The sequence below is a fragment of the Phyllobates terribilis genome, unplaced genomic scaffold, assembly GCF_046119375.1.
Source record: "Phyllobates terribilis strain yellow unplaced genomic scaffold, ASM4611937v1 Scaffold_12__6_contigs__length_324123572, whole genome shotgun sequence".
NCBI lineage: Eukaryota > Metazoa > Chordata > Amphibia > Anura > Dendrobatidae > Phyllobates > Phyllobates terribilis.
In genome coordinates this window covers 193,547,018-193,571,378 of record NW_027362772.1, presented here as the reverse complement: position 1 = coordinate 193,571,378, position 24,361 = coordinate 193,547,018, and the positions used below count along the sequence as shown (strand labels likewise).

At 45.8% G+C, this 24,361-nt stretch overlaps 1 protein-coding gene across 2 annotated transcripts in view; it reads left to right on the top strand.

Annotated features, from left to right (window-relative positions):
* The window catches only part of LIG1 (DNA ligase 1), a 313,956-nt gene that overhangs the window by 125,005 nt on the left and 164,590 nt on the right, over window positions 1-24,361 (top strand). For both annotated transcript variants that reach the window (XM_073657816.1, XM_073657817.1), the window contains 3 exons: window positions 2,918-2,974; window positions 6,361-6,533; window positions 19,978-20,144. In XM_073657816.1, coding sequence (XP_073513917.1) covers window positions 2,918-2,974; window positions 6,361-6,533; window positions 19,978-20,144 — 397 coding nt within the window. The remainder of the gene's footprint in view (window positions 1-2,917; window positions 2,975-6,360; window positions 6,534-19,977; window positions 20,145-24,361) is intronic.

The following is a 24,361-nucleotide window of genomic DNA, read 5'->3' as shown; positions in this document are numbered from 1 at the left end:
GGGTCTGAGGGTGCCACGCACGCTAGGATTGGGGCTGAGGGGACCACGCACGCCAGGATTGGGGGTGAGGGAGCAATGCGTACCTGAATGGGGAAATTTACCAGTACCTGCTGCATTTCCCACCCTAGGCTTATGCTCGAGTCAATAAGTTTTCCCAGTTTTTTTGTGGTAAAATTAGGTACCTCAGTTTATACTCGGGTCGGCTTATATTCGAGTATATACTGTAATCCAGAAATATAGGCAGGGTTTATAAAAAAATAAAAATAAATAAAAGATGATGCAAAATGGGAACAAAACAATTGAATACATGAATTCATACAATTACATGGGGCAGCTCGGTGGCTCAGTGGTTAGCACTGCAGCCTTGCAGCACTGGAGTCCTGTGTTCAAAGGACAACATCTGCAAGGAGTTTGTATGTTCTCCCCGTGTTTGCTTAGGTTTCCTCCAGTTTCCTCCCACATTCCAAAGACATACTGATAGGGAATTTAGATTGTGAGCCCCAGTGGGTCAGTGCCCATAATGTCTGTAAAGCGCTGTGGAAATAATGGCGCTATATAGGTGAATAAAATAAATAAATAAATTACTTGAAATAAGAAATAACAAAAGAGGATTACTAAACCTGATCACGGAAATGGCTCAGAGCTTAGCAGAAGGAAGCTGTCACCGCACGGTTGGTTGGTGACCAGGGAACAGGGGCTCCTACCCTGTCCCTAACACTAGGTGGAGCCCTAGCTCGCCCCATACCCCATGATACCTCTGAAGGTGAGGATGTCGGGGCCCTCGCCCTAACTCCTGAGTTAGCCCATACATTCCCTCCTCGCCCAGGGAAGGGGGCGCTACTGTGCACCGTAGAACACCCACCCGACAAACAAGGCAACACGGACAGGGATAAACAGAAAACTCCAGGCACATGAAATATTCACTAGCATATAACAGAGGAAAGCACCAGGGTATGAAGGTAGGGGAATTAACAAAAATGGAGAAGGATAAGGAATTACTATGCTTACAAACCAAACAGTCCCTGATAATTCCTCCAACTCTCCTTCTCATAATAACTCATCTCCCTCCTTTAGCCATGCAGCAAAAGCTAGCTCTGACAAGGACTAATATCAGAGCCCAGATTATCAAGGGAAAAGAAGTGGCTAACCGAGCTCAGCTGTGAGCACCAAGATTTCCAACATGGCCGTTTAACCCCTGTTCTGCCAGAAGAAATAAAACGTCTTAAAATGAAGTGCTGCTTCTTGGAGCCGGAGTAAGAGCCCTCAGACGCTGCAGTCTTCTGGCTCCACCCCTCTGTGGTAACCCCGTGACAGAAGCGCTCAGATTGGGAAAATGGACAGAACCACAGCGAACTGTGTCGTCCAAGGACTGACAAAAGACCCAGACTCAAATACTGCTTTTTATTAGTTCAAAGTTACGCCCACCCCCCTCCCCTTGATGCGCTCATATGGCGGTGGATTGTGGGGATGTTCTGGGTCTATTAGAATTTTATGAGATCCCCAACTTGCAGGATATCTTTGCCCCTGAAGGTTCCAGGGGGTAGATATTGATGTCATATTTCTTATCATGATTTTACCATTACCTAGACATGAACCATGGCCTGGTTTGTATCATCTATTGGACCGTTAATAAGTTGGAGGAGTTTTAGTTGCCCCACGGTGATGTAAGTGAATGCATCACATCAGTTCTTTCGCTGTAATGCCGAAAATCTATATCCCATAAATATTGGATAGATACAAAACTCCAATATTCATATTTGACCACTGGCAGCGGCCGGGCTGTGAGAGAACCTGAGACCTGTGAAAGCATATTTCTCCTTCTGCGTAAACAAATTTCAGCCTCGTCAGTTTCCCCAGCAGATATCCTGTTTTAATCACTTGTCCATGGCAGTTTCTCTCCAGTTATAGGTAGTTTTCACTCTTCCCCATATGTTCAATTTGAGGGGGGCATGTCCCCTCCCTAAAGATATCTTAATGGATTTTAATTTTCCTCAATGACAAAGGGTTAACAAAAAACCCCTCCCTTACATATTCACCTACCATCAGCGATCCAGAAGCGTGGAAAAGAGATGTCATGTTTTGGGCAGCATTTATCATCTGTCAGGTTCACTTTAAAGGAGTATTATCATGTTAAGAAATTGGTATATTGCACAACATAAAAACAAATTTGCAGTTGACAGGCTTTGTCTATCTGCCTGTCATTCTTTTGCTTAAGAGCTTTTATTTTATATAGTTTACAGCTTGTTGCCAAGGAGCGTGATCACCAGAGCTAAGGAGTTATCTCCTGAGATGCCAGCCTTCTCTCTTCAGCCCATTATTGGCTTCTGTACAGCAGTCAGTTACATACTCCAACCTCCCTTGCAAAATAAATATCTCCCAGTCCCCACCATTTTCCAGATCAGTTCTCCTAATCACTTTTGCAAGCTATGTGCTTGTTCAAAGGCCTCGTTATTTCTTTATACGAATATAGTGATACCTGTATAAACTTCAACACAATTGATGACAAATTGTTAATGGGTCACAGTAGCAGCAGGAGAAGCTACTGACCCAGAACTCACGGAGGAACGCCTGCCCCCAAACATCATGAAAGTGAAGAGACTGGAAAGCGGTGTGCTGGTCAAGACATTAGTTGCAAATATATGAAGGACATTTATTATGGCAATATTGAGTTTTACAAGTCTGACTAAGAATCCATTCATACTTGAATATCATTAATTTTCAAATTATTTAGGATGTAATTTTTGTAAACCCTTTACAGATTGTTGTACCTCTGATGCTGTCACTTGTCTGATGCCTAGAGAACCTATCTGTAACACAGGAGGTGCTTATAGTTGTCACTGCAAAGGAAAGTACTAGAGCGACATCTTCCTTATAATGTGTGATAATGGTCTTGTTGAAGTAACTTTTTATGTTTTAGGGTTCCATATTTGGCTCTTTCACGTACTTTTGAGATGATAGAAAATGAGTCGGCTCGGTAAGTTTTATCATTTTATCTCTTTTAAAATGAAAAAAATTGACCCTTTGTTTTGGATGCTGCTATTTTCAATAACCGTTCTTACAATGTCAGAAAATTGTATAGTTTCGGAATAGTTAGCTCTTGCCCCTTTATTAGTAGATGTTAGGAAGCACTATTTTGGCTAATTTGTCACAGCTTGTGATTTATGTAGCCCCTGTGGCACTTCAGTCCATTGGGTTCCCCTTAAAGGGGTTGTGCCACCATAAAGAAAACTTTTAACCAAGCAGAAAAGGTGGAAATAAAAAGTTTTTTTTAATTTACATTTATTAACAATTATGCTCCATTCAATAACTACCAAGATTTTCTTTTCTGAAGTATGCTCCCTAGCGCCCCCTGGCATTATTCCATTCAGTCCTTGTAGTGGGTGATCAGCTGGTCAAGTTTGCGCAGTTCCTGTCATCATCAGAGGTCCGATTCCCCCCAACTCCCCACCCCCATTGTGCGCAACGTATTTTTCTCATGAGTCTGACAGCGCAGGGAGCAGATTGCTATGGAAGCGTGTCAGTGAGTCTCTCCCCTCTGGGTGAGATCATCTGCTCCACAGAGCTGTGAGCGTGATTGGAGAGACGCTTCCCCTCACACACAGATCTGTGAAGCGGAATGATCCCACCCAGAGGAGGGTTGGGAGACTCACTGACACACTTGTGAGGAGAATACGTTAAGCACACTGGGGGTGGGGAGTGTCGGACCTCTTTTGATGACAGGAACTGCGCAAATTCGACCAGCTGATCACCCACTACAAGGACAGAATGGAATAATGCCAGGGGGCGCTAGGGAGCATACTTCAGAAAAGAAAATCTTAGTAGTTATTGAATGGAGCATAATTTTTAATGTTAATTATAAAAGCATTTATTTCCACCTTTTCTGTTTGGTTAAAAGTATTCATTATGGTGGCACAATCCCTTTTAAAGGGATTTTCCCACAAACATAGGTTCATTTTAATCAATGGCATTCAATCAATGCAGGAGCATGGTCTGATCATACCACAGGCAGTGAAATATTTTACCCCAAAGAAAGAATCCGCTGTGATCCCCTGCTGTAATGTCTGTATATTGTTTTTCTTCCCCTTCCTGCCCAGGAGCTGTGGTATGATCAGACTGTGTCCCTGTACGGGCAGACACAGCCATTACACAGTACACAGCAGGGGAACATTTATAAGATTATCTCAGCACAGGAATATTTTATTTAAACACATCCAATTGTGGAGATTATTATTATTCCAAGATCTATTGATTAAAATCAACTTTCGTTTGTGGGAAAACCTCTTTGAGTCAAGCACTCTGTCTGCGGCACACCCTATCTAAGTAAGGACAGAGCAGGCTAGGTGTCAGAATTACTGTCCTGATCATGTCCATGTAATGGGTATTACTAAGCAGTGAAACAAAAAAATAGCCTTATAATTTCACTGCATCTTTTGATTTTTTTCAGTTGTGTGGTGAATGTGCATGTCCAGGTACGGGATTGCTCACACCAGAGTAGATTTTTTCATCCTATAGAATCAGGTTGATTATGCTAATGACACACTGATGAAACTCTGATCAGAGTCTGATCCGATTCTAATAGATGAGGGCACCATAGCACGCCATCGGGAGAAGATGGAGAACAAAATTTCTCCATCTTCTCCCTTCTGTGAGTCCACATATGTCAGCCAAGTGCAGTCCGATATTTTCCGTGCACCCATAGACTTGAATGGGTCAGTTGTCTCCGATTTCAAAGTGCAATTCCAGCATGCTGCAATTTATTTTCAGACAGATTTTGTAAGTGAAAAAAATCTGGCATCAGAATTGCCCCATTGAATAACAATGATCCGAGCCCTATCCAATAAAACATTAGCTAGCACTCGCCCAATGTATGTACCTGTGTGGGCGAGCCCTTACACATACTAATGCATTGTTTAAAGGTTTATTGTGAAGGCATAGAGGACCAAAGTATAAAACGGTGGTCAAAAGAGAGAAAAGCTCTGGCACTTCATTGTGAAATCTGGTGACAGATTTTAATTAAAAAACACATGAATTACTAACCCCATATTCCACTCTATCACACCATAACATAACTGTATATCATATAGGAATGCAGTGGGCACAAATGCTGTCCCGTGCCATCCACAGTGGTAGTTGGCTGTTAAATATTGCTTCACCACAAAATGTAATAACCTTTTCTAAAAATGTAAAAAAAAAAAACAATTAATCAAGTAAGGCATTTTTAAATTTATTTTTAGTTTTTTTTTTTCATCCCATCTCACAAGATATGAAAAGAAAAGTGATAAAACAGCAGCTCATTCCACAAAAAGCAAAGACTTACAGCTCTGTAAGCAGGGAATTGATAACATTATGCCCCCAATCCCTCCCCCCAAAAAAGTTTAGAAGTGATATTTTTGTACAATAAAAGTAAAACATACCCAATTAACTTTTCTTTTATATCGCCATATATATACTGGCACCCCAAAACTCAGCAGATTCTACAATGTCTTCCTTGGTCTACTAGTATGTTTGCCTTTAACAACCTTCCCATGTTCTTTGTATTTGGTCCAGATTTTAGACACAGCTGACTGTGAACAACCAACATCTTTTGCAACACTGCGTGATGATTTACCTTCTTTTAAGCGTTTGATAATCCTCTCCTTTGTTTCAATTGACATCTCTCGTGTTGGAGCCATGATTCATGTCAGTCCACTTGGTGAAACAACTCTCCAAGGTGTGATCACTCTTTTTTTAGATGCAGACTAATGAGCAGATCTAATTTGATGCTGGTGTTAGTTTTGGAAATGAAAATTTACAGGGTGATTCCATAATTTTTTATTCCTCAGAATTGAGTGATTCCATTTTTCCCTCTGCTTGGTCTGCAAAAAATTACCCTTACTGAGTACCACATTTTTATTCTTGATTTCTTTTAGTGTTTCTTAAAGCCATAAAGTTACAATTTGAATTGACTTTAGTTTTGTGCCATGTCTGTGATCTGCTTTTTTTCAACAACATTAAACAACTGAATGAACATCCTCCGAGCCCGATGATTCCATAATTTTTGCCAGGGGTTGTAGTTGCCTTGCTTTTGGCATGTTCTTAGTTGACCACACCTAGGGAGGGTAAAGATGGTTTTGGATTCTCTCTCTCTTTGTGCACCGTCTGACTATGGATTGGTGGAGTCGGAGTGAGCAGCTGATGGCTACACTGCGCATGGTAATTGGCAGCAGGGAGTTCCATGTCAATCAGTATGGCATCAGCAGTCATGCCTCTCTTTAACTTTATCTCCTATCACTTTGAGAGTTTTTTTTACTTGTTAGCGGCACCCCTACATATTTGTAACTTTGTTATTTTAAATATACTTGTTTTTTCTTTCTATTTTAGCTTAAAAAACATAGAAACATTGAGTAATTTTCTGCGCTCTGTCATCTGTTTGACTCCGGGGGATCTCCTACCGTGTATTTATCTCTGTCTGAACCGCCTGGGTCCTGCCTATGAGGGTCTGGAGCTTGGCATTGGAGAGACCATATTAATGAAAGCTGTAGCACAAGCAACAGGTAATTGAAATCTTAAACGTACATCGTAAACTGGAGAGAGTGAGCAATTTCATAGCACTCAGTTGGCATTGTATACCAAGAAATTCCCAGAATCACTTTATTTTTCACAAAGCACAGTAAATGAATACTTCTTTTTAATATACAGACTGAGCCCAACATACTTCTTATTTTTTAGTGTACTTTTTTTTTTCTGTCTTTCGGTGCATTCAACTTCACATGGCTGAATTTGCGTTCCTATGGTTATCTAGTCAAACTACATTTCCCATGAGCATTTGCTTCTTCTCAGTGCTGCCGTCTCCTGGCCGTGTCATCTTTTGAGAAGAATGCTCATTCCCTTTGATCGCTCCAGTCTGATGACGTCAGTGCTGCAGTCTTTGAAGTCCAGCTCATACACTTGAGATCGCCTCTGTCCTGCTCAGTGAGCTTGGTGAGGCGGAGGTGTATACATTTCAGCTCACTGCGGCTGATGGAGGCGTTCTGAACCCTTATCCTGCAAGTGTCAGTTCTGACGTCACCAGGCTGGAGCACTCGATCAAAGAGAGTGGGCGTTTTTCAAAAGATGACTTGGAGTCTTGGCCGGGACACTGCGCTGCCCTGATGACTCGGGGTAACTGTTTTACACACACGGAGGCAAGTTCTTAATTTATAATTCTAGCAAATCCATAAAACTTTGCCTCTTACATTTTATTGCAATATTTCTGCAGCCGAAAAAGCATAATTCTGGTGTTTAATCTTCATTTTCTAGTTGCACTGTTTACCGATCAGATTCGTTTTTTATATTTTGATAGGGCGTTTCTGAATGCAGCGATACCAATGTGTGTTTTTTTTTTATTTAAATTGTTTTACTTTTAGTGGGGCAAAAGGGGGGTGATTTGAACTTTATTTTGTTTAATATTTTTTAAAACGTGCTTGTTTGTTTTTTTTAAACACTGTATTTCAGCAGCAGAAGGGAAGGAAGGGAGACACAGATCCATTACTAGTGGGTAGGCGGAGCCCCACAGGATAGTTCACCTCAGATTTATAAAAAGTGACGACCGGCCCCTCCAGTATAAAGGCTCCTCCTACTCCCATGTCCTTCAGTCTAAAATTTGAGGTCGCAGAGGATAGTCGCTGCCTTTGCAGCTCCTCAGAAGATTTATTTTTGTCCCAGAGACCTGGACCCCAGTGGTCTAGAGGTCTCAGGGCGTCTCAGCGCTGCTGGTACCCCCACCCCTCCCCTGGCGGATCTGCGTACCCGCTAAGGCGGTCCCCGCAGAACCCTGCCGGCCCCGGGGGATACAGGGCGCTTCCTGGCGGAGACGCAAACCGCGCCTGTGGGGTCCCTGCGCGCTCCGCCGTGGGGGAAGCTAAGGGCCATGGCGCCACACATCCCTGAGGGTCCCTGTGGTTCTCAGCTGGGTAAGTGCTCAGTATGTACGAGTCCTTCAGCGGCTGCTGCGGCAGCCGCTGTTACTTTAATCAATGCGGTGACTGCTGTTTTTTTATCCGCAGGTGGAATCCCTGCAGTGAGGTGTCAGACGAGCAGGAGCGGAGGATGGAGAAGCCGCACGCTTTTTTGAACGGCGGCGGGGGGCGTGGCCTCGCGTCCCCTCGGCTGCCTGTCTATCACGGGCAGGAAGCGCTCTAAGCGCGCGCCGGAGCGGTTCCCGCCCCTTCCTCTTCCGGCTTCTTCATGCGCGGTGGCCATACCGCGCGGCGTCCTCCTGCTCCTAGCTCATCTCTCGTCTCTCTCTCTCTCCCTCATTCCGGACGGTCCACTTCAAAAAAAGACTGGGAAGAGCAGTCACCGCGGCCAGCTGGGTGAGTCGCTTCTGTCTTTAAGGCAGAAGGTTCCTCTCTCACCTCCGTAGCGCGGGGCACCTCTCTGCAACCTTGTTAAGGTAGTCAGACTGTGCTGTACCTGCCTCTGTTACGTCTCAGCTGAGGTATTTCTGGGGCTCGCACACCTCTTTTAAAAAGCAGAGGTTGTCCGCAGTCTGCAGCTTTAACCCCTCGAAGGCAGTTAACCCTTAAATCTTGCTCTGTCGGGCAGCTGGGGTAGCTTTCTTTCCTAGAGGAGCTGTAACCCTTCAGCGCTTGGTTTCCCCTGGGAAGAACAGGCTGTGGTACGGGATCACTCTGTCCTAGTTACTGACCACACCTTTAAGGGGTTATTCGGCCTTTCAAAATTCTGTATGAGGGCATGTCGGATCAGGGTCCAGAAGGCGCGGACCGCCTCCCAGGTCCGCTTCAGGATCTGTCTCGCGTATCTGACACGCAGGAGTCCTCGACGGCGTCAAGTTTAACGCTGGTCGGGGGGCTCAGTGATGTTAAAGTGGAGGCGCTCACTCGCTCCATTGAAAGCCTGTCTGGCCTTCTAGGTCATTGGGTATCGGATAAATCCCAACAGACTTCTCGTGGCAAGAAGCGCCACAGGCCGGTACTGTCCCCTCCGCACAGCGAGACGGAGGCCTCAGAAACTCCGACAAGCTCTGCTGGGGAGATCTCCGATTCTGACGAAGAGGATCGGCAGGGGCGCTCTGCTTCGCTTTTGGGCCGCGTGGATGCCTTCATTGTGGCTATGAGAGAGGCGTTACAGTTGCCTGATGAGGTATCGAGACGCCCTGGTAAGTCGGCCCGGCTGTTTCAGGAGTCGCGTCGGACTCGGTCGACTCTGCCATCACTCGATGAGCTTAGCGAGGCGGTGGAGAAAGAACGCCTGTGTCCGGATAAGCGTTTTCAGGGGACACGGATTTTTGATGCTCTGTACCCCTGTTCCACGGAGACTGTCTCTAATTGGGTTCCCTCTCCTGAGGTGGACGTTCCTTTATCTCAGCTGAGCAAATCTTCTCTGCTTCCTGTTAAAGGGAAGGCGAGTCTGCAGGATCCGCTAGACAGAAAGACAGAGTTAGCGGCGAAATCCATCTACGAGGCCGCGGGTCATGGATTCCGAGCGTCTTTAGGAGCCATGTGTGCTGGTGAGGCGTCTCTGCGGTGGTTGGATCAGCTACGGACGGCGTGGCAAGATGGGACCCCGTTATCGGAGGTAGAAAGGCTCATCCAGTTGTTGGAAGAGGCGGCCCGATATGTCAGAGGCGCGGTTCTGGATACTACTTCGGTTCTGTCCAGAGCGCAATCCTCGGCCGTCAGTCAGAAGAGCGCTGTGGCTTAAGCAGTGGACTGGAGACACGGTATCCAAGCAAGGTTTGCTGAGTCTGGCGTACAAGGGCGGTCAGCTTTTTGGTTCTGACCTCACGGAGCTGATTGCTAAGGCCAAAGCAAAGGACACGGCTTTGCCGCAGATGAGAGCAGCGGCGTCTACGTCTGGCAAGTCTAGTGTCGGTGGTGGTCGTCTGTCCTTTCGGCCCAGGGGACGGTTCGGTCAGCCCTCTTGGGGATCGGGTCGTCCCTCGTCTTCCGGAAAGAAGAGCTCTCAAAAATCCCGTACTCCCTGGAAACAGAATTTCTGTCAAGACAAACGGGAAACTGACGACAAGCCCGCTAAGGCGGACTGACGCCAGGTGCTCACCCGAGGGTTCCCGGGTGGGGGGTTGTCTGCTCCAATTCGAGTCGACTTGGGCATTCCACGTATAGGACGCCTGGGTGACGCGGGTTATGTCGGCAGGCTATTTCATAGAGTTTCATTCTCGACTCCCAGACAGGTTTTGCCAGTCTCGCATCCCGTCTGAGCCCAAGCTGGCAGCTGTACTGTTGCGGGAGGTCGATTCTCTTCTGCAGAACGGCGTAGTGGTTACGGTTCCACCGGAGGACCGGGGAAGGGGGTTTTACTCCAACCTCTTTGTGGTTCCCAAAAAGGAGGACAAGTTTCGCCCCATTCTGGATCTCAAAGAGTTGAATCTTCATGTCCGGACCCGGAAGTTCCGCATGGAATCTCTTTGCTCTGTTGTGGCGGCCCTGTCACAGTACATTTTTTTTGGTGTCAATCGACATCCGCGACGCCTATTTGCATGTTCCCATCGGAAGGGCCCACCAACGCTTCCTGCGTTTTGCCATAGGTCAGGCTCATTATCCGTTTGTGGCCCTGCCGTTCGGGTTGGCCTCGGCGCCCAGGGTTTTTACAAAAATTCTGGCGCCACTTATGGCGATTCTCCAAAGACAAGGGGTTACGATTCTTCCCTACCTGGACGACCTGTTGATAGTGTCATCCACAGCGGAGGAGGCGGTGACAGCTCGCGATCTATCCCTTCAGCACTTGGAAGACTTCGGGTGGCTGGTCAATTGGAAGAAGTCTTCTCTGGAGCCGTCACAGTCGATCCTGTTCCTGGGAATGCATTTCGACACGGTACGGGCAGTGGTGTCCCTGCCTCCGGACAAATAAGCGAACCTTCGTCACCAGGTTCAAGCCATGAGGTAGACGACGGCAATGTCCCTTCGAAGGTGTATGCGCCTTCTGGGTCTGATGGTGGCGACAATGGAGGCGGTACCGTTTGCTCAATTTCATTCCAGGGGTCTCCAAGATCTCATTCTGACCCGTTGGGATCGATCGCCGGCTTCGCTGGATCGCAGTGTCATTATCTCCCGCAGGGTGCGAGAGTCTCTCGGATGGTGGTTACGTCCGGAGGTGTTATCCCTGGGGAAATCTTTCCTCCTTCCACGGTGGTCGGTCATAACCACCGATGCCAGCCTGACGGGCTGGGGGGGAGTTTGGAACGATCTTTACTTTTTACTTAATTAATCCACCTGACCTACTTATCGGATTCCCCCGTCCATACTTGATACTTAATTGATCCCCCGTCCATACTTTACTGATCCCCCGCCGATATCTAATTGATACACTTGCACATCCCTAATTGATCCCCGTCCATACACCTATATATAAATAATTGTGTTTTGTACTTGTATATATATACTGACTGTATCCCCATATTTAGAATGACGTCCATTTTGGCCGGAGCCGTGCAGTGTACATCTTGCGCAATGTATGCATTCCGTGAGCAACCGCTCGAGGATCCATACTGCTGCGAGAGATGTGAGCATATCGTGCACTTGGAAGCCCAAATTCTGGATCTAAGTGCTCAGATAGCGGTACTGAGGAGCATCGACAACATGGAACGGAGTTTGCTGCTTACCGAGCAGACACTCAATGGGTCAATACTGGGGGTGGAGCATAGAGGGGAAGTGCAGGCTGAACAGGCAGGGAGCTGGATAACAGTTAGGAGGGATAGAGGGAAGAAGTATAGGAAGGCTGGTTCAGAACCGGCATTATTGGAGCACGACAGATCCTCTGACCGCCGGGGGAGTGTATGCTCCAGTAATGAGGGGGAGGGGGGAAGTGTAGGGCAGGCAAGACAGGTTCTGGTAGTGGGTGACTCTATTATTAGGGGGACAGACAGGGCAATCTGTCACAAAGACCGGGATCGCCGAACGGTGTGCTGCCTCCCTGGCGCTCGAGTCCGGCACATCGCGGATCGGGTTGACAGGTTACTGGGTGGGGCTGGCGAAGACCCAGCGGTCATGGTCCACATCGGCACCAATGACAAAGTGAGTGGTAGATGGAGGGTCCTTAAAAATGATTTCAGGGACCTAGGTAGGAAGCTTAGGGCAAGGACCTCCAAGGTAGTTTTCTCAGAAATACTACCAATCCCGCGAGCCACACAGGAGCGCCAACGGGAAGTTAGGGAGGTGAAAAAGTGGCTAAAGAGTTGGTGCAAGGCAGAAGGGTTTGGGTTCATGGAGAACTGGGCCGACTTCGCGGTCGGCTACAGGCTCTACCGTAGGGATGGGCTGCACCTCAATGGGGAGGGTGCAGCGGTGCTGGGGAAGAAGATGGCTAATAGGTTGGAGGAGTTTTTAAACTAGAGACGGGGGGGGGGAAACCAAGGAAATAGGTGGGATGTGAGGCAAGCAAGGGGGAAGGGGAGAAGTGAATATAATGAGGGTGGAGAGGGGGGTGGGGATAGTACAGTTAGATCGTTAGAGAAGAATAGGATGCTAAATAACCCCAAAGTTTTATCTTGCATGCTGACCAACGCAAGAAGCCTGACCAATAAGGCGGATGAGCTGCAGGCGCTTATATCGGAGGAGAGGTATGACATCGTAGGTATAACAGAGACTTGGCTAGACGATAGCTACGACTGGGCGGTAAATTTATTAGATTATAGTTTATTTAGAAGGGACCGGAAACAGGGGAAAGGCGGAGGAGTCTGCTTATATGTAAAGTCATGTCTAAAACCCAGACTGAGGGAAGATATAGGAGAGGGAGAAGAGGGGGTCGAGTCCATGTGGGTAGAGATAGAGGGAACTAAAAATAATAATAAAATATTACTGGGGGTCTGCTATAAGCCACCCAATATAACAGAGGAGAATGAGAATCTGCTATTAGGACAAATAGACAAAGTAGCAAAACATAATGAAGTGATTGTAATGGGGGATTTCAACTACCCGGATATTGACTGGGAAACAGAAACCTGTAGATCTCAGAAAGGAAAAAGGTGCTTGACAAATATTAAGGATAATTATCTCTCCCAACTAGTGCAGGAACCAACGAGAGGGAAGGCCGTGTTGGACTTAATATTGACTAATAGGCCTGATAGAATAACGGAGGTACAGATAGGGGGGCACCTAGGTAATAGCGACCATAATATTATCGACTTCAAAATGCCCTTCAGTAGGGTTATCAATAAGGGAACAACAAAAACATTAAACTTTAGGAGGGCGAAGTTTGATCAGCTGATATAAAACCTTCAACTTATTGACTGGGACAAAGTACTTAATCAATGGAATACGAATAGTAAATGGGAAACCTTCAAAAGAATTCTGAATACTCAGTGCGAGAGGTATATACCGTATGGGAATAAAAGGGCCAGAAATAAGAGGAAACCAATATGGTTGAACAAGAACGTAAAAGGGGCGTTAAATAGCAAAAAAGAGGCATTCAAGAGATTAAAACAGGAAAACAGTAAGGAGGCACTAATGTGTTACAAGGAAAAAACGAGAACCTGTAAAAAAACAAATAAAAATAGCGAAGGAGGAAACAGAGAAACGTATTGCTAGGGAAAGTAGATCAAATCCCAAACTGTTCTTTACGTATATAAATAGTAAAAGGATTAAATCGGATAATATTGGACCGATAAAAAGTGAGGAAGGCAAAATCATAGAGAAAGATGAGGATAAAGCTAATCTATTAAATAATTTTTTTTCGACAACTTTCACAAAGGAAATAGAACTAACAGGAGAAATGAGAAGTGACAAGCTTAATCCTCCACTAAGTATGACTAATCTAACCCAAGTTGAGGTACAGAAACGCCTCAGTAACATTAAAATAAACAAATCACCAGGACCTGATGGCATACACCCACGGGTACTAAGGGAACTAAGTAATGTGATAGACAGACCGTTATATCTTATATTTAAGGACTCTGTTGAGACTGGGTCTGTGCCACTTGATTGGCGACAGGCGAATGTAGTGCCAATATTCAAAAAGGGAGCGAAAAGTGACGCCGGAAACTATCGGCCGGTGAGTCTGACGTCCGTTGTGGGCAAAATTTTTGAAAGCTTCATTAAAGAGGCAATTACGGAGCATCTTGATGCTAATAATCTTTTAATCCCGAACCAACATGGATTCATGAGGAATCGCTCCTGCCAAACAAACCTGATTGACTTCTACGAGGAGGTTAGCTCTCGAGTAGATCAGGGGGAACCAGTGGATGTCGTGTATCTCGACTTCTCAAAAGCGTTCGATAGCGTGCCACATAATAGGTTGGTATACAAAATGAGAATGATGGGGCTGGGGGAAAATGTCTGCAAGTGGGTAGCTAACTGGCTAAAGGATAGAAGGCAGAGGGTGGTTATAAATGGAATATACTCAGATTGGGTAAGCGTCACTAGTGGGGTACCACAGGGGGTCTGTACTAGGCCCAATGTTATTTAATATCTTTATTAACGACATAGTCAACGGGATAAATAGTAAAATATCAATATTTGCAGATGACACAAAGTTATGTAAAACAATTAATACAAAAGAGGACAGTGCAGACCTACAGAGGGATTTGGATAAGCTGGGTAGGTGGAGCATTAAATGGCAAATGAGGTTTAATGAGGAGAAATGTAAGGTCATACATATGGGAAGGAAAAATGGAAGTCACCAGTACTCACTGAATGGGAAATCATTGGGGAATTCAGAGATGGAGAAGGACTTGGGCATCTTGATTGATAGCAAACTAAATTGGAGTGCCCAGAGTCAGGCCGCTGCTGTAAGGGCAAACAGGGTAATGGGATGTATCAGAAGAGGTATAGCTGCAAAGGATGAGAACATTGTTCTTCCACTGTACAAAGCACTGGTCAGACCACACTTGGAATACTGTGCTCAGTTATGGGCCCCAATATATAGAAAGGATATAAATGAGCTTGAAAAGGTACAAAGGAGGGCAACAAAATTAATAAAGGGAATGGAGGGACTGCAATACCCAGAGAGGTTGGCAAAACTAGGACTATTCAGCCTGGAAAAGAGAAGGTTGAGGGGGGACATAATAAATGTGTACAAATATGTTAGGGGACAGTATAGAGATCTTGCCCGGGATTTGTTCAAAAGGAGGGATATTACGGTAACAAGAGGGCATTCACTAAGACTGGAAGAGCAAAAGGTTTCAGCACCAGCATAGGAAGGGTTCTTTACGGTAAGAGCAGTGAGAATATGGAATTCACTGAGTGAGGAGACGGTAATGTCGGATTCACTACACCAGTTCAAGCGGGGACTGGATGCATTTCTAGATACCAGGCAGATTTCAGCATATACTTAAAAATAAAATAAAATAGTAGGTTGATACAGGGATTTATTCTGACTGCTGGTTTCAGAGTCGGGAGGGAATTTTTCCTCAGGTGAAGATTGGCCAAATCATTTGGGGTTTTTGCCCTCCTCTGGATCAACTTTAGCAATTACAGAACTAACAGGTCGAACTTGATGGACGCAAGTCTTTATTCGGCTTTACAAACTATGTTACTATGTTACTATGATCTCTGGATTCAGGGAGTCTAGTCGTCAGAAGAGTCTTCTCTGCCGATCAATATCCTGGAGTTGAGGGCGATTTTTCTCTGCCTCCGCCATTGGACGGTCCCTTTGAGCGGTCTGCCAGTCCGAGTTCAGACGGACAATGCGACAGCGGTCGCATATATCAACCATCAAGGCGGGACGAGGAGTTCCAGACTCATGATGGAGGTCTCTCGGATCATGTTATGGGCCGAGTCCAGGGTTCCAGTCATCTCCGCGATTCATATTCCAGGAGTGCGGAATATCACAGCGGATTTTCTCAGTCGCGAGCATGTGGATCCGGGAGAATGGAGTCTTCATCCGGAAGTGTTTGCACTGCTGTGCTCCCGTTGGGGAACTCCCGAAGTGGATTTGATGGCATCCAGGCTGAACGCCAGGATTCTGACGTTCATGTCCAGGTACAAGGACCCAGAGGCCGTGGCGGTGGATGCTCTAGTAGCCCCGTGGGACCAGTTCGAGCTGATCTACGTATTTCCACCGGTATCTTTACTACCTCTGGTGATCAGACGGATCAAACTCGAGCGAATCTCTGCAATTTTGGTGGCGCCAGATTGGCCGAGGAGGGCGTGGTTTTCAACGCTGGTGTCGCTTCTGGCAGCACCTCCGTTTCCACTACCTCTTCGCCCGGACTTGTTAACCCAAGGACCCATTCGTCATCCGGACCTGAAGTCTCTTCGTTTGACGGCGTGGCTCTTGAGACCGAAATCTTGACCCGTCAAGTGTTTTCAGCCGAGGTCATTGCCACTCTGCGAGTGGCCAGAGGGCCTGCTACGACTAGGGTTTATCACAAAACTTGGGAGGCCTTCTTTTCGTGGTGTTCTGGATCTTCAAGAAACCCAAGGGTTTTTTCCATTCCCAACTTATTGGCCTTCCTGCAATATGGATTGGACAAGGGTCAGGTATCTGCTCTATCCTTGCTTTTTCGGAAGGCTATTGCCTCGCACAGGGATGTGCTTTCCTTTTTTCGCGGGGTAACACGTCAGTTTCCGCCTCGGAAGAAGTTTGTAGCTCCTTGGCGGCTTAATCTAGTCTTGGAGACTCTTCAACACAGACCTTTTGAGCCTATGGATTCTGCTACGCTTTTTTTGCTTTCTTGGAAGGTGGCCTTTCTGGTGGCGGTCACCTCTTTGAGAAGGGTTTCTGAATTGTCTTGCTCGCCCTCTTTTCTGGAATTCCACTCGGATCGTGTGGTGCTTCGCACCCGTTGTGACTTTCTGCCTAAAGTGGTGTCACATTTCCATGTTAATCAGGACATCGTGTGGCCCTCACTCTGTCCAGAACCGAGGAATTCAAAGGAGCGGGCCTTGCACTCGTTGGATTTAGTGCGGGCTTTGAAGTTTTATCTTTCAATCACGCAAGGTTTTCGGAAGTCGGACTCCCTTTTTGTGATTCCTGCTGGTCGTCGGCGTGGTCAGCGGGCTTCCAAAGACACTATAGCTTGGTGGATACGGTCGGCTATCCTAGAGGCGTATCGGCTCAGAGGCAAGCCTTGCCCTATTAAGGTTCGAGCTCACTCCACTAGAGCTGTGGGGTCGTCGTGGGCCTTTCACCAAGGGGGCTCGGCAGCTCAACTCTGCCGGGCAGCTACCTGGCGTTCCGTTCACACTTTTACAAAATTTTATAAGGTGGACGTCAGTGCTTCCGCTGATGCTGCCCTAGGACGTAGGGTCCTGCAGGCTGCGGTGGTTTAGGTTATCTCTTTAACTTGAGTTTAGCGCTGGTTGCTCGTTTATCTAAGTTGTTGGGGTGTTGGCGATTCTGCCATTGTTTCCCACCCTTGAGTTCTGGACTGCTTTGGGACGTCCCACTAGTAATGATCCTGTGTCTCCCTTCCTTCCCTTCTGCTGCTGAAAGACGGATTTTGGTAAGACCTTACCTGTAAAATCCTTTTCAGCGAAGGAAGGAAGGGAGACACAGCACCCTCCCATGGCAGAAGTTTATTATAGTTTTTCAGATGCGGCACGACTCCTCTCTGATGGCGGTTATCTGGGTTGGGGTTGGCGCGCAAAGACTCTGTTCCAGCATTGCCAGCTCATGGCAGTTGTCAGGTCCAGTGAGTAGTACCTGGGGCTGTGTGGTTTCTTCTACTATATGCATAACCTGTTCTCTCTTTTTTTCTGAGTTTTCAGAAGAGGTTGTGTTGCTCCTCTGGTGTTGTCTGCTCTTCCTTAGCTTGTGTACGGACTGGAGAATCATGGGAGTAGGAGGAGCCTAGGCTGGAGGGGCCGGTCGTCACTTTTATAAATCTGAGGTGCACTATCCTGTGGGGCTCCGCCTACCCACTAGTAATGATCCTGTGTCTTCCTTCCTTCCTTCGCTGAAAAGGATTTTACAGGTAAGGTCTTACCAAAATCCGTCTTTAAAGGGGTATTCCCATCTCTAAGATCCTATCCCAATATATAGTAGATGTAATAATAATAATATTAGCAAATACCTCCAATTAGAAATATAGTATAGTATTCTTGATTCGCTATGTCTCTTTCCTCATGTGCAGGCATTGCAGGACCTTAGGTATCCATGTTTATGTCCACTGATACAGTGACAGTTAGCTAGCTGCTAGTGGTCGTAACCGTGGATACCTAAGGTCCTGTATTGCCTGCACATGAGGTAAGTGACATAGCGAATGAAAAATACCTACAATTAGAAATGTAGTATAGTATTTGCTATTATTAGTATTCCACCTACTACATATTGGGATAAGATCTTGGAGATGGGAGTACCCCTTTAATTGTCCCTTTAGGAATCTTGCAGCTGCAATCATTTGATTGCCTGTGCTATACATAACAGTGATTTAGCACTGCTATGTATAGCAGAAATCACAATCTCCTATGAACCCCGGCTATGGACCTGTTTTCACAGGACAATCGTGATGGCAAGCTTGGGGGTCTTCAGCAGATCCGCGGCTGTCATGACAACCCATCGAGCCCCATGATCACAGGACATGGGTGCTGATGGGAGGGATCAATGATATACTTCCTGTCTGCGTATGTTAAATGCCACTGTCAGTGATTGAATGTACCATTTAACTTCTTAACAGCCGCTGGTGGATCTCCAATCCACACACGTCTGTTAGTGCGACTTGATGGCTGATTAAATTGGCCATCAAGTGCAGGGAAAGATGCGGGTTCAGCATCATAGCCAGAATCAAAGAAAAAAAAAAAGATGAGACAATCTCTTTATGGAGAGTTCTGAAGATTGCCATCTGTTGTGAATGGGTTACAGGTTATAGACAGCTGAAAAAAGTCCTCCCTGTATGCCTCATATCAGAGGCCTTGTTATTGAGAAATCATCATTTATCACTTTATAAAGATGAGCTCTTCCAGGCTGTGGGGAGGACGCTGCCTGGAGGATAACTCTGCCTCCAGAGATTATTGTACATGGAGGAGGAGTTACCAGTGTGATGTGTAATGCCCGCTCTCTGCTCTCCTGATCTCACTGCAGAGCTGTGTGTGATTATACCTGACACATCTGCAGGTTCCTCTCAGCTTCCATCTAACAGGCAGACAGGGGGTGGTATTGTTACAATACAGCAGAGCTGTGACAAGCAAAACGTGTTTGCAAGAAGACAAAGTTCATTAATCCTGTTCTGTGTTAGTTACTTGTCTCACACTGGTAACTCCCCCTCCATGTACAATAATCTCTGGAGGCTGAGTTATCTTCCAGGCAGCATCCTCCCCAGAGCCCTGAACAGCTCATTTACACATAAGAAAAATGTGCATTCCTCTGAAATAAGACATCAGATCACAGATATCAGGGTATCACTTTATTCAGCTTCCTATGACCTACATGCCCATATAGATGACTTAGGAGGGTTCTTCCTTCTAACAGATTCTCTTTAAGTCATTTTTGCAAATAAAGTGGCTGGCAGGTATTAGAATGCTAACAAACATGTTAATATTGCATGGACTTCAGTCCCAATGTTTTTTTATTATACTGTTTATAAATGTTTATTTTTTGTATATGCGCATACTTAAAGGGAATCACCAAGTTTTTGCTACCTAATCTGAAAGCAGCATGATGTAGGGGCAGATCCCTGGATTCCAGCAATGCATCACTTACTGGGTTGCTTGCTGCAGTTTTGGTAAAATCACTGCTTTCTCTGCTGCAGATCTACCAGTTCTCAGAGTTCTGAGCTCTGTGTAACCCCACCCCCACCAGTGATTGGCCGCTTTCTGCCTATGCAGTGTGTATACAGAAAGCTGCCAATCACTGGTGGGGAAGGTTTATACAGAACTCATAAATATGAAGGACTACCTGGCAGCAGGTTTACTAGTTCTCTACTGATTTTCTGCTGATAAAACTGAGATTTTACCGAAACTACAGCAAGCAGCCAAGTAAGTGACACAGCGCTGCAATGAGTGTTTATGCACCTACTGCTGCTCTCAGATTAGATAGCGAATACTATTCGACAGATTCTTTGTAATAGTTCATGTTTATTTAAATGTTCTGTTTTCTCAGGTCGACAGTTAGACAAAATTAAGGCTGAAGCTCAGGAGAAGGGAGACCTAGGGCTTGTTGCTGAAAGCAGCCGTGGTAATCAGCGAACCATGTTCACACCTCCCAAGCTCATGGTCTCAGGTGTTTTCAGCAAACTAAAAGATATCGCCAGGATGACTGGTAACACTGTAAGTACCTTCAATTGCATACAGAGAAATACTGTGCAAGATTGCTTCATCTTTCAGAGGCCAAACCCTTTTGCGCTAATTGTAGCACACCCTCCAATGCTGGACATACACGTGAGATATGACTGGTACATAATTTGTGTGAGGGGAGACCACAAAGGCGAGATTGATTGATTGTTGCAATTCAGGTAACAGCAGCTTATTATTCCTGTCGGTGGACAGCAGAATTACACTAAGATGAACATAAACACATTTACACATACATGTATTTTAAAATGACTAATTTAAGGACATTTTCACAAATGCTTCATTATTCACTCATGGACACTAAGCCACCTATTTCTTAAATCAGGGCTGCGGAGTCAGTAAGGCAAACCTCCAACTCCTCAATTCCCCTGACTTCTGACTCCACAGCGCTGCCTCACTACTGAGCGTGTACATAAAGTGCAGCACAGATTCATCTCACTGCCTCACTACTGAGCGTGTACATAAAGTGCAGCACAGATTCATCTCATTACTGAGCGTGTACATAAAGTGCAGCACAGATTCACCTCACTACTGAGCGTGTACCTAAAGTGCAGCACAGATTCATCTCACTACTGAGCGTGTACATAAAGTGCAGCACAGATTCATCTCACTACTGAGCGTGTACCTAAAGTGCAGCACAGATTCATCTCACTACTGAGCGTGTACCTAAAGTGCAGCACAGATTCATCTCACTACTGAGCGTGTACCTAAAGTGCAGCACAGATTCATCTCACTACTGAGCGTGTACCTAAAGTGCAGCACAGATTCACCTCACTACTGAGCGTGTACATAAAGTGCAGCACAGATTCACCTCACTACTGAGCGTGTACCTAAAGTGCAGCACAGATTCATCTCACTACTGAGCGTGTACCTAAAGTGCAGCACAGATTCACCTCACTACTGAGCGTGTACATAAAGTGCAGCACAGATTCACCTCACTACTGAGCGTGTACCTAAAGTGCAGCACAGATTCATCTCACTACTGAGCGTGTACCTAAAGTGCAGCACAGATTCATCTCACTACTGAGCGTGTACCTAAAGTGCAGCACAGATTCATCTCACTACTGAGCGTGTACATAAAGTGCAGCACAGATTCATCTCACTGCCTCACTACTGAGCGTGTACCTAAAGTGCAGCACAGATTCATCTCATTACTGAGCGTGTACCTAAAGTGCAGCACAGATTCATCTCATTACTGAGCGTGTACCTAAAGTGCAGCACAGATTCACCTCACTACTGAGCGTGTACATAAAGTGCAGCACAGATTCATCTCACTACTGAGCGTGTACCTAAAGTGCAGCACAGACTCATCTCACTGCCTCACTACTGAGCGTGTACCTAAAGTGCAGCACAGATTCACCTCACTACTGAGCGTGTACCTAAAGTGCAGCACAGATTCACCTCACTACTGAGCGTGTACCTAAAGTGCAGCACAGATTCACCTCACTACTGAGCGTGTACATAAAGTGCAGCAGATTCACCTCACTACTGAGTGTGTACATAAAGTGCAGCACAGATTCATCTCACTGCCTCACTACTGAGCGTGTACATAAAGTGCAGCACAGATTCATCTCACTACTGAGCGTGTACCTAAAGTGCAGCACAGATTCATCTCACTACTGAGCGTGTACATAAAGTGCAGCACAGATTCATCTCACTACTGAGCGTGTACATAAAGTGCAGCACAGATTCACCTCACTACTGAGCGTGTACATAAAGTGCAGCACAGACTCGTCTCACTGCCTCACTACTGAGCGTGTACCTAAAGTGCAGCACAGATTCACCTCACTACTGACCGTGTACCTAAAGTGCAGCACAGATTCATCTCACTACTGAGCGTGTACCTAAAGTGCAGCACAGATTCATCTCACTACTGAGCGTGTACATAAAGTGCAGCACAGATTCATCTCACTGCCTCACTACTGAGCGTGTACCTAAAGTGCAGCACAGATTCACCTCACTACTGAGCGTGTACCTAAAGTGCAGCACAGATTCATCTCACTACTGAGCGTGTACCTAAAGTGCAGCACAGATTCATCTCACTACTGAGCGTGTACATAAAGTGCAGCACAGATTCATCTCACTACTGAGCGTGTACCTAAAGTGCAGCACAGACTCATCTCACTGCCTCACTACTGAGCGTGTACCTAAAGTGCAGCACAGATTCACCTCACTACTGAGCGTGTACCTAAAGTGCAGCACAGATTCATCTCACTACTGAGCGTGTACATAAAGTGCAGCACAGATTCATCTCACTACTGAGCGTGTACCTAAAGTGCAGCACAGACTCATCTCACTGCCTCACTACTGAGCGTGTACCTAAAGTGCAGCACAGATTCACCTCACTACTGAGCGTGTACCTAAAGTGCAGCACAGATTCACCTCACTACTGAGCGTGTACCTAAAGTGCAGCACAGATTCACCTCACTACTGAGCGTGTACATAAAGTGCAGCACAGATTCACCTCACTACTGAGCGTGTACATAAAGTGCAGCACAGATTCATCTCACTGCCTCACTACTGAGCGTGTACCTAAAGTGCAGCACAGATTCACCTCACTACTGAGCGTGTACCTAAAGTGCAGCACAGATTCACCTCACTACTGAGCGTGTACATAAAGTGCAGCACAGATTCATCTCACTACTGAGCGTGTACCTAAAGTGCAGCACAGATTCATCTCACTACTGAGCGTGTACATAAAGTGCAGCACAGATTCATCTCACTACTGAGCGTGTACATAAAGTGCAGCACAGATTCATCTCGCTACTGAGCGTGTACATAAAGTGCAGCACAGATTCATCTCACTACTGAGCGTGTACATAAAGTGCAGCACAGATTCATCTCACTACTGAGCGTGTACCTAAAGTGCAGCACAGATTCACCTCACTACTGAGCGTGTACATAAAGTGCAGCACAGATTCACCTCACTACTGAGCGTGTACATAAAGTGCAGCACAGATTCACCTCACTACTGAGCGTGTACATAAAGTGCAGCACAGATTCACCTCACTACTGAGCGTGTACATAAAGTGCAGCACAGATTCACCTCACTACTGAGCGTGTACCTAAAGTGCAGCACAGATTCATCTCACTACTGAGCGTGTACCTAAAGTGCAGCACAGATTCACCTCACTACTGAGCGTGTACCTAAAGTGCAGCACAGATTCATCTCACTACTGAGCGTGTACCTAAAGTGCAGCACAGATTCATCTCACTACTGAGCGTGTACATAAAGTGCAGCACAGATTCATCTCACTACTGAGCGTGTACATAAAGTGCAGCACAGATTCATCTCACTACTGAGCGTGTACATAAAGTGCAGCACAGATTCATCTCACTACTGAGCGTGTACATAAAGTGCAACACAGATTCATCTCACTACTGACCGTGTACCTAAAGTGCAGCACAGATTCATCTCACTACTGAGCGTGTACATAAAGTGCAGCACAGATTCATCTCACTACTGACCGTGTACCTAAAGTGCAACACAGATTCATCTCACTACTGACCGTGTACCTAAAGTGCAACACAGATTCATCTCACTACTGACCGTGTACCTAAAGTGCAGCACAGATTCATCTCACTACTGAGCGTGTACATAAAGTGCAGCACAGATTCATCTCACTACTGAGCGTGTACATAAAGTGCAGTACAGATTCATCTCGCTATTGAGCGTGTACATAAAGTGCAGCACAGATTCATCTCACTACTGAGCGTGTACATAAAGTGCAGTACAGATTCATCTCACTACTGAGCGTGTACATAAAGTGCAGCACAGATTCATCTCGCTATTGAGCGTGTACATAAAGTGCAGCACAGATTCATCTCACTACTGAGCGTGTACCTAAAGTGCAGCACAGATTCATCTCGCTATTGAGCGTGTACATAAAGTGCAGCACAGATTCATCTCCACTAAAAGCCGAGATCCTTAGATCAGGAATAGAACAGATATTTATAGAACATTTCATAACTTTCCCAAATTCTTATGTAAATAATTTACAGCATATCCTGCACTGAACTACTGTACCCAATTCAACATCTATTCATTCATTCATTCATTCATTAACTCAGAGCCAAAATAATCCAGTTTTTTAAGAAGATTAGTGCATAAAGACCAAGCCTATTTTGGCTGTCAGTAAGTTGTTTTTTTTTTAATTTATTTTGTCCATTCTTTTTATCAGCGCACTTTGGGG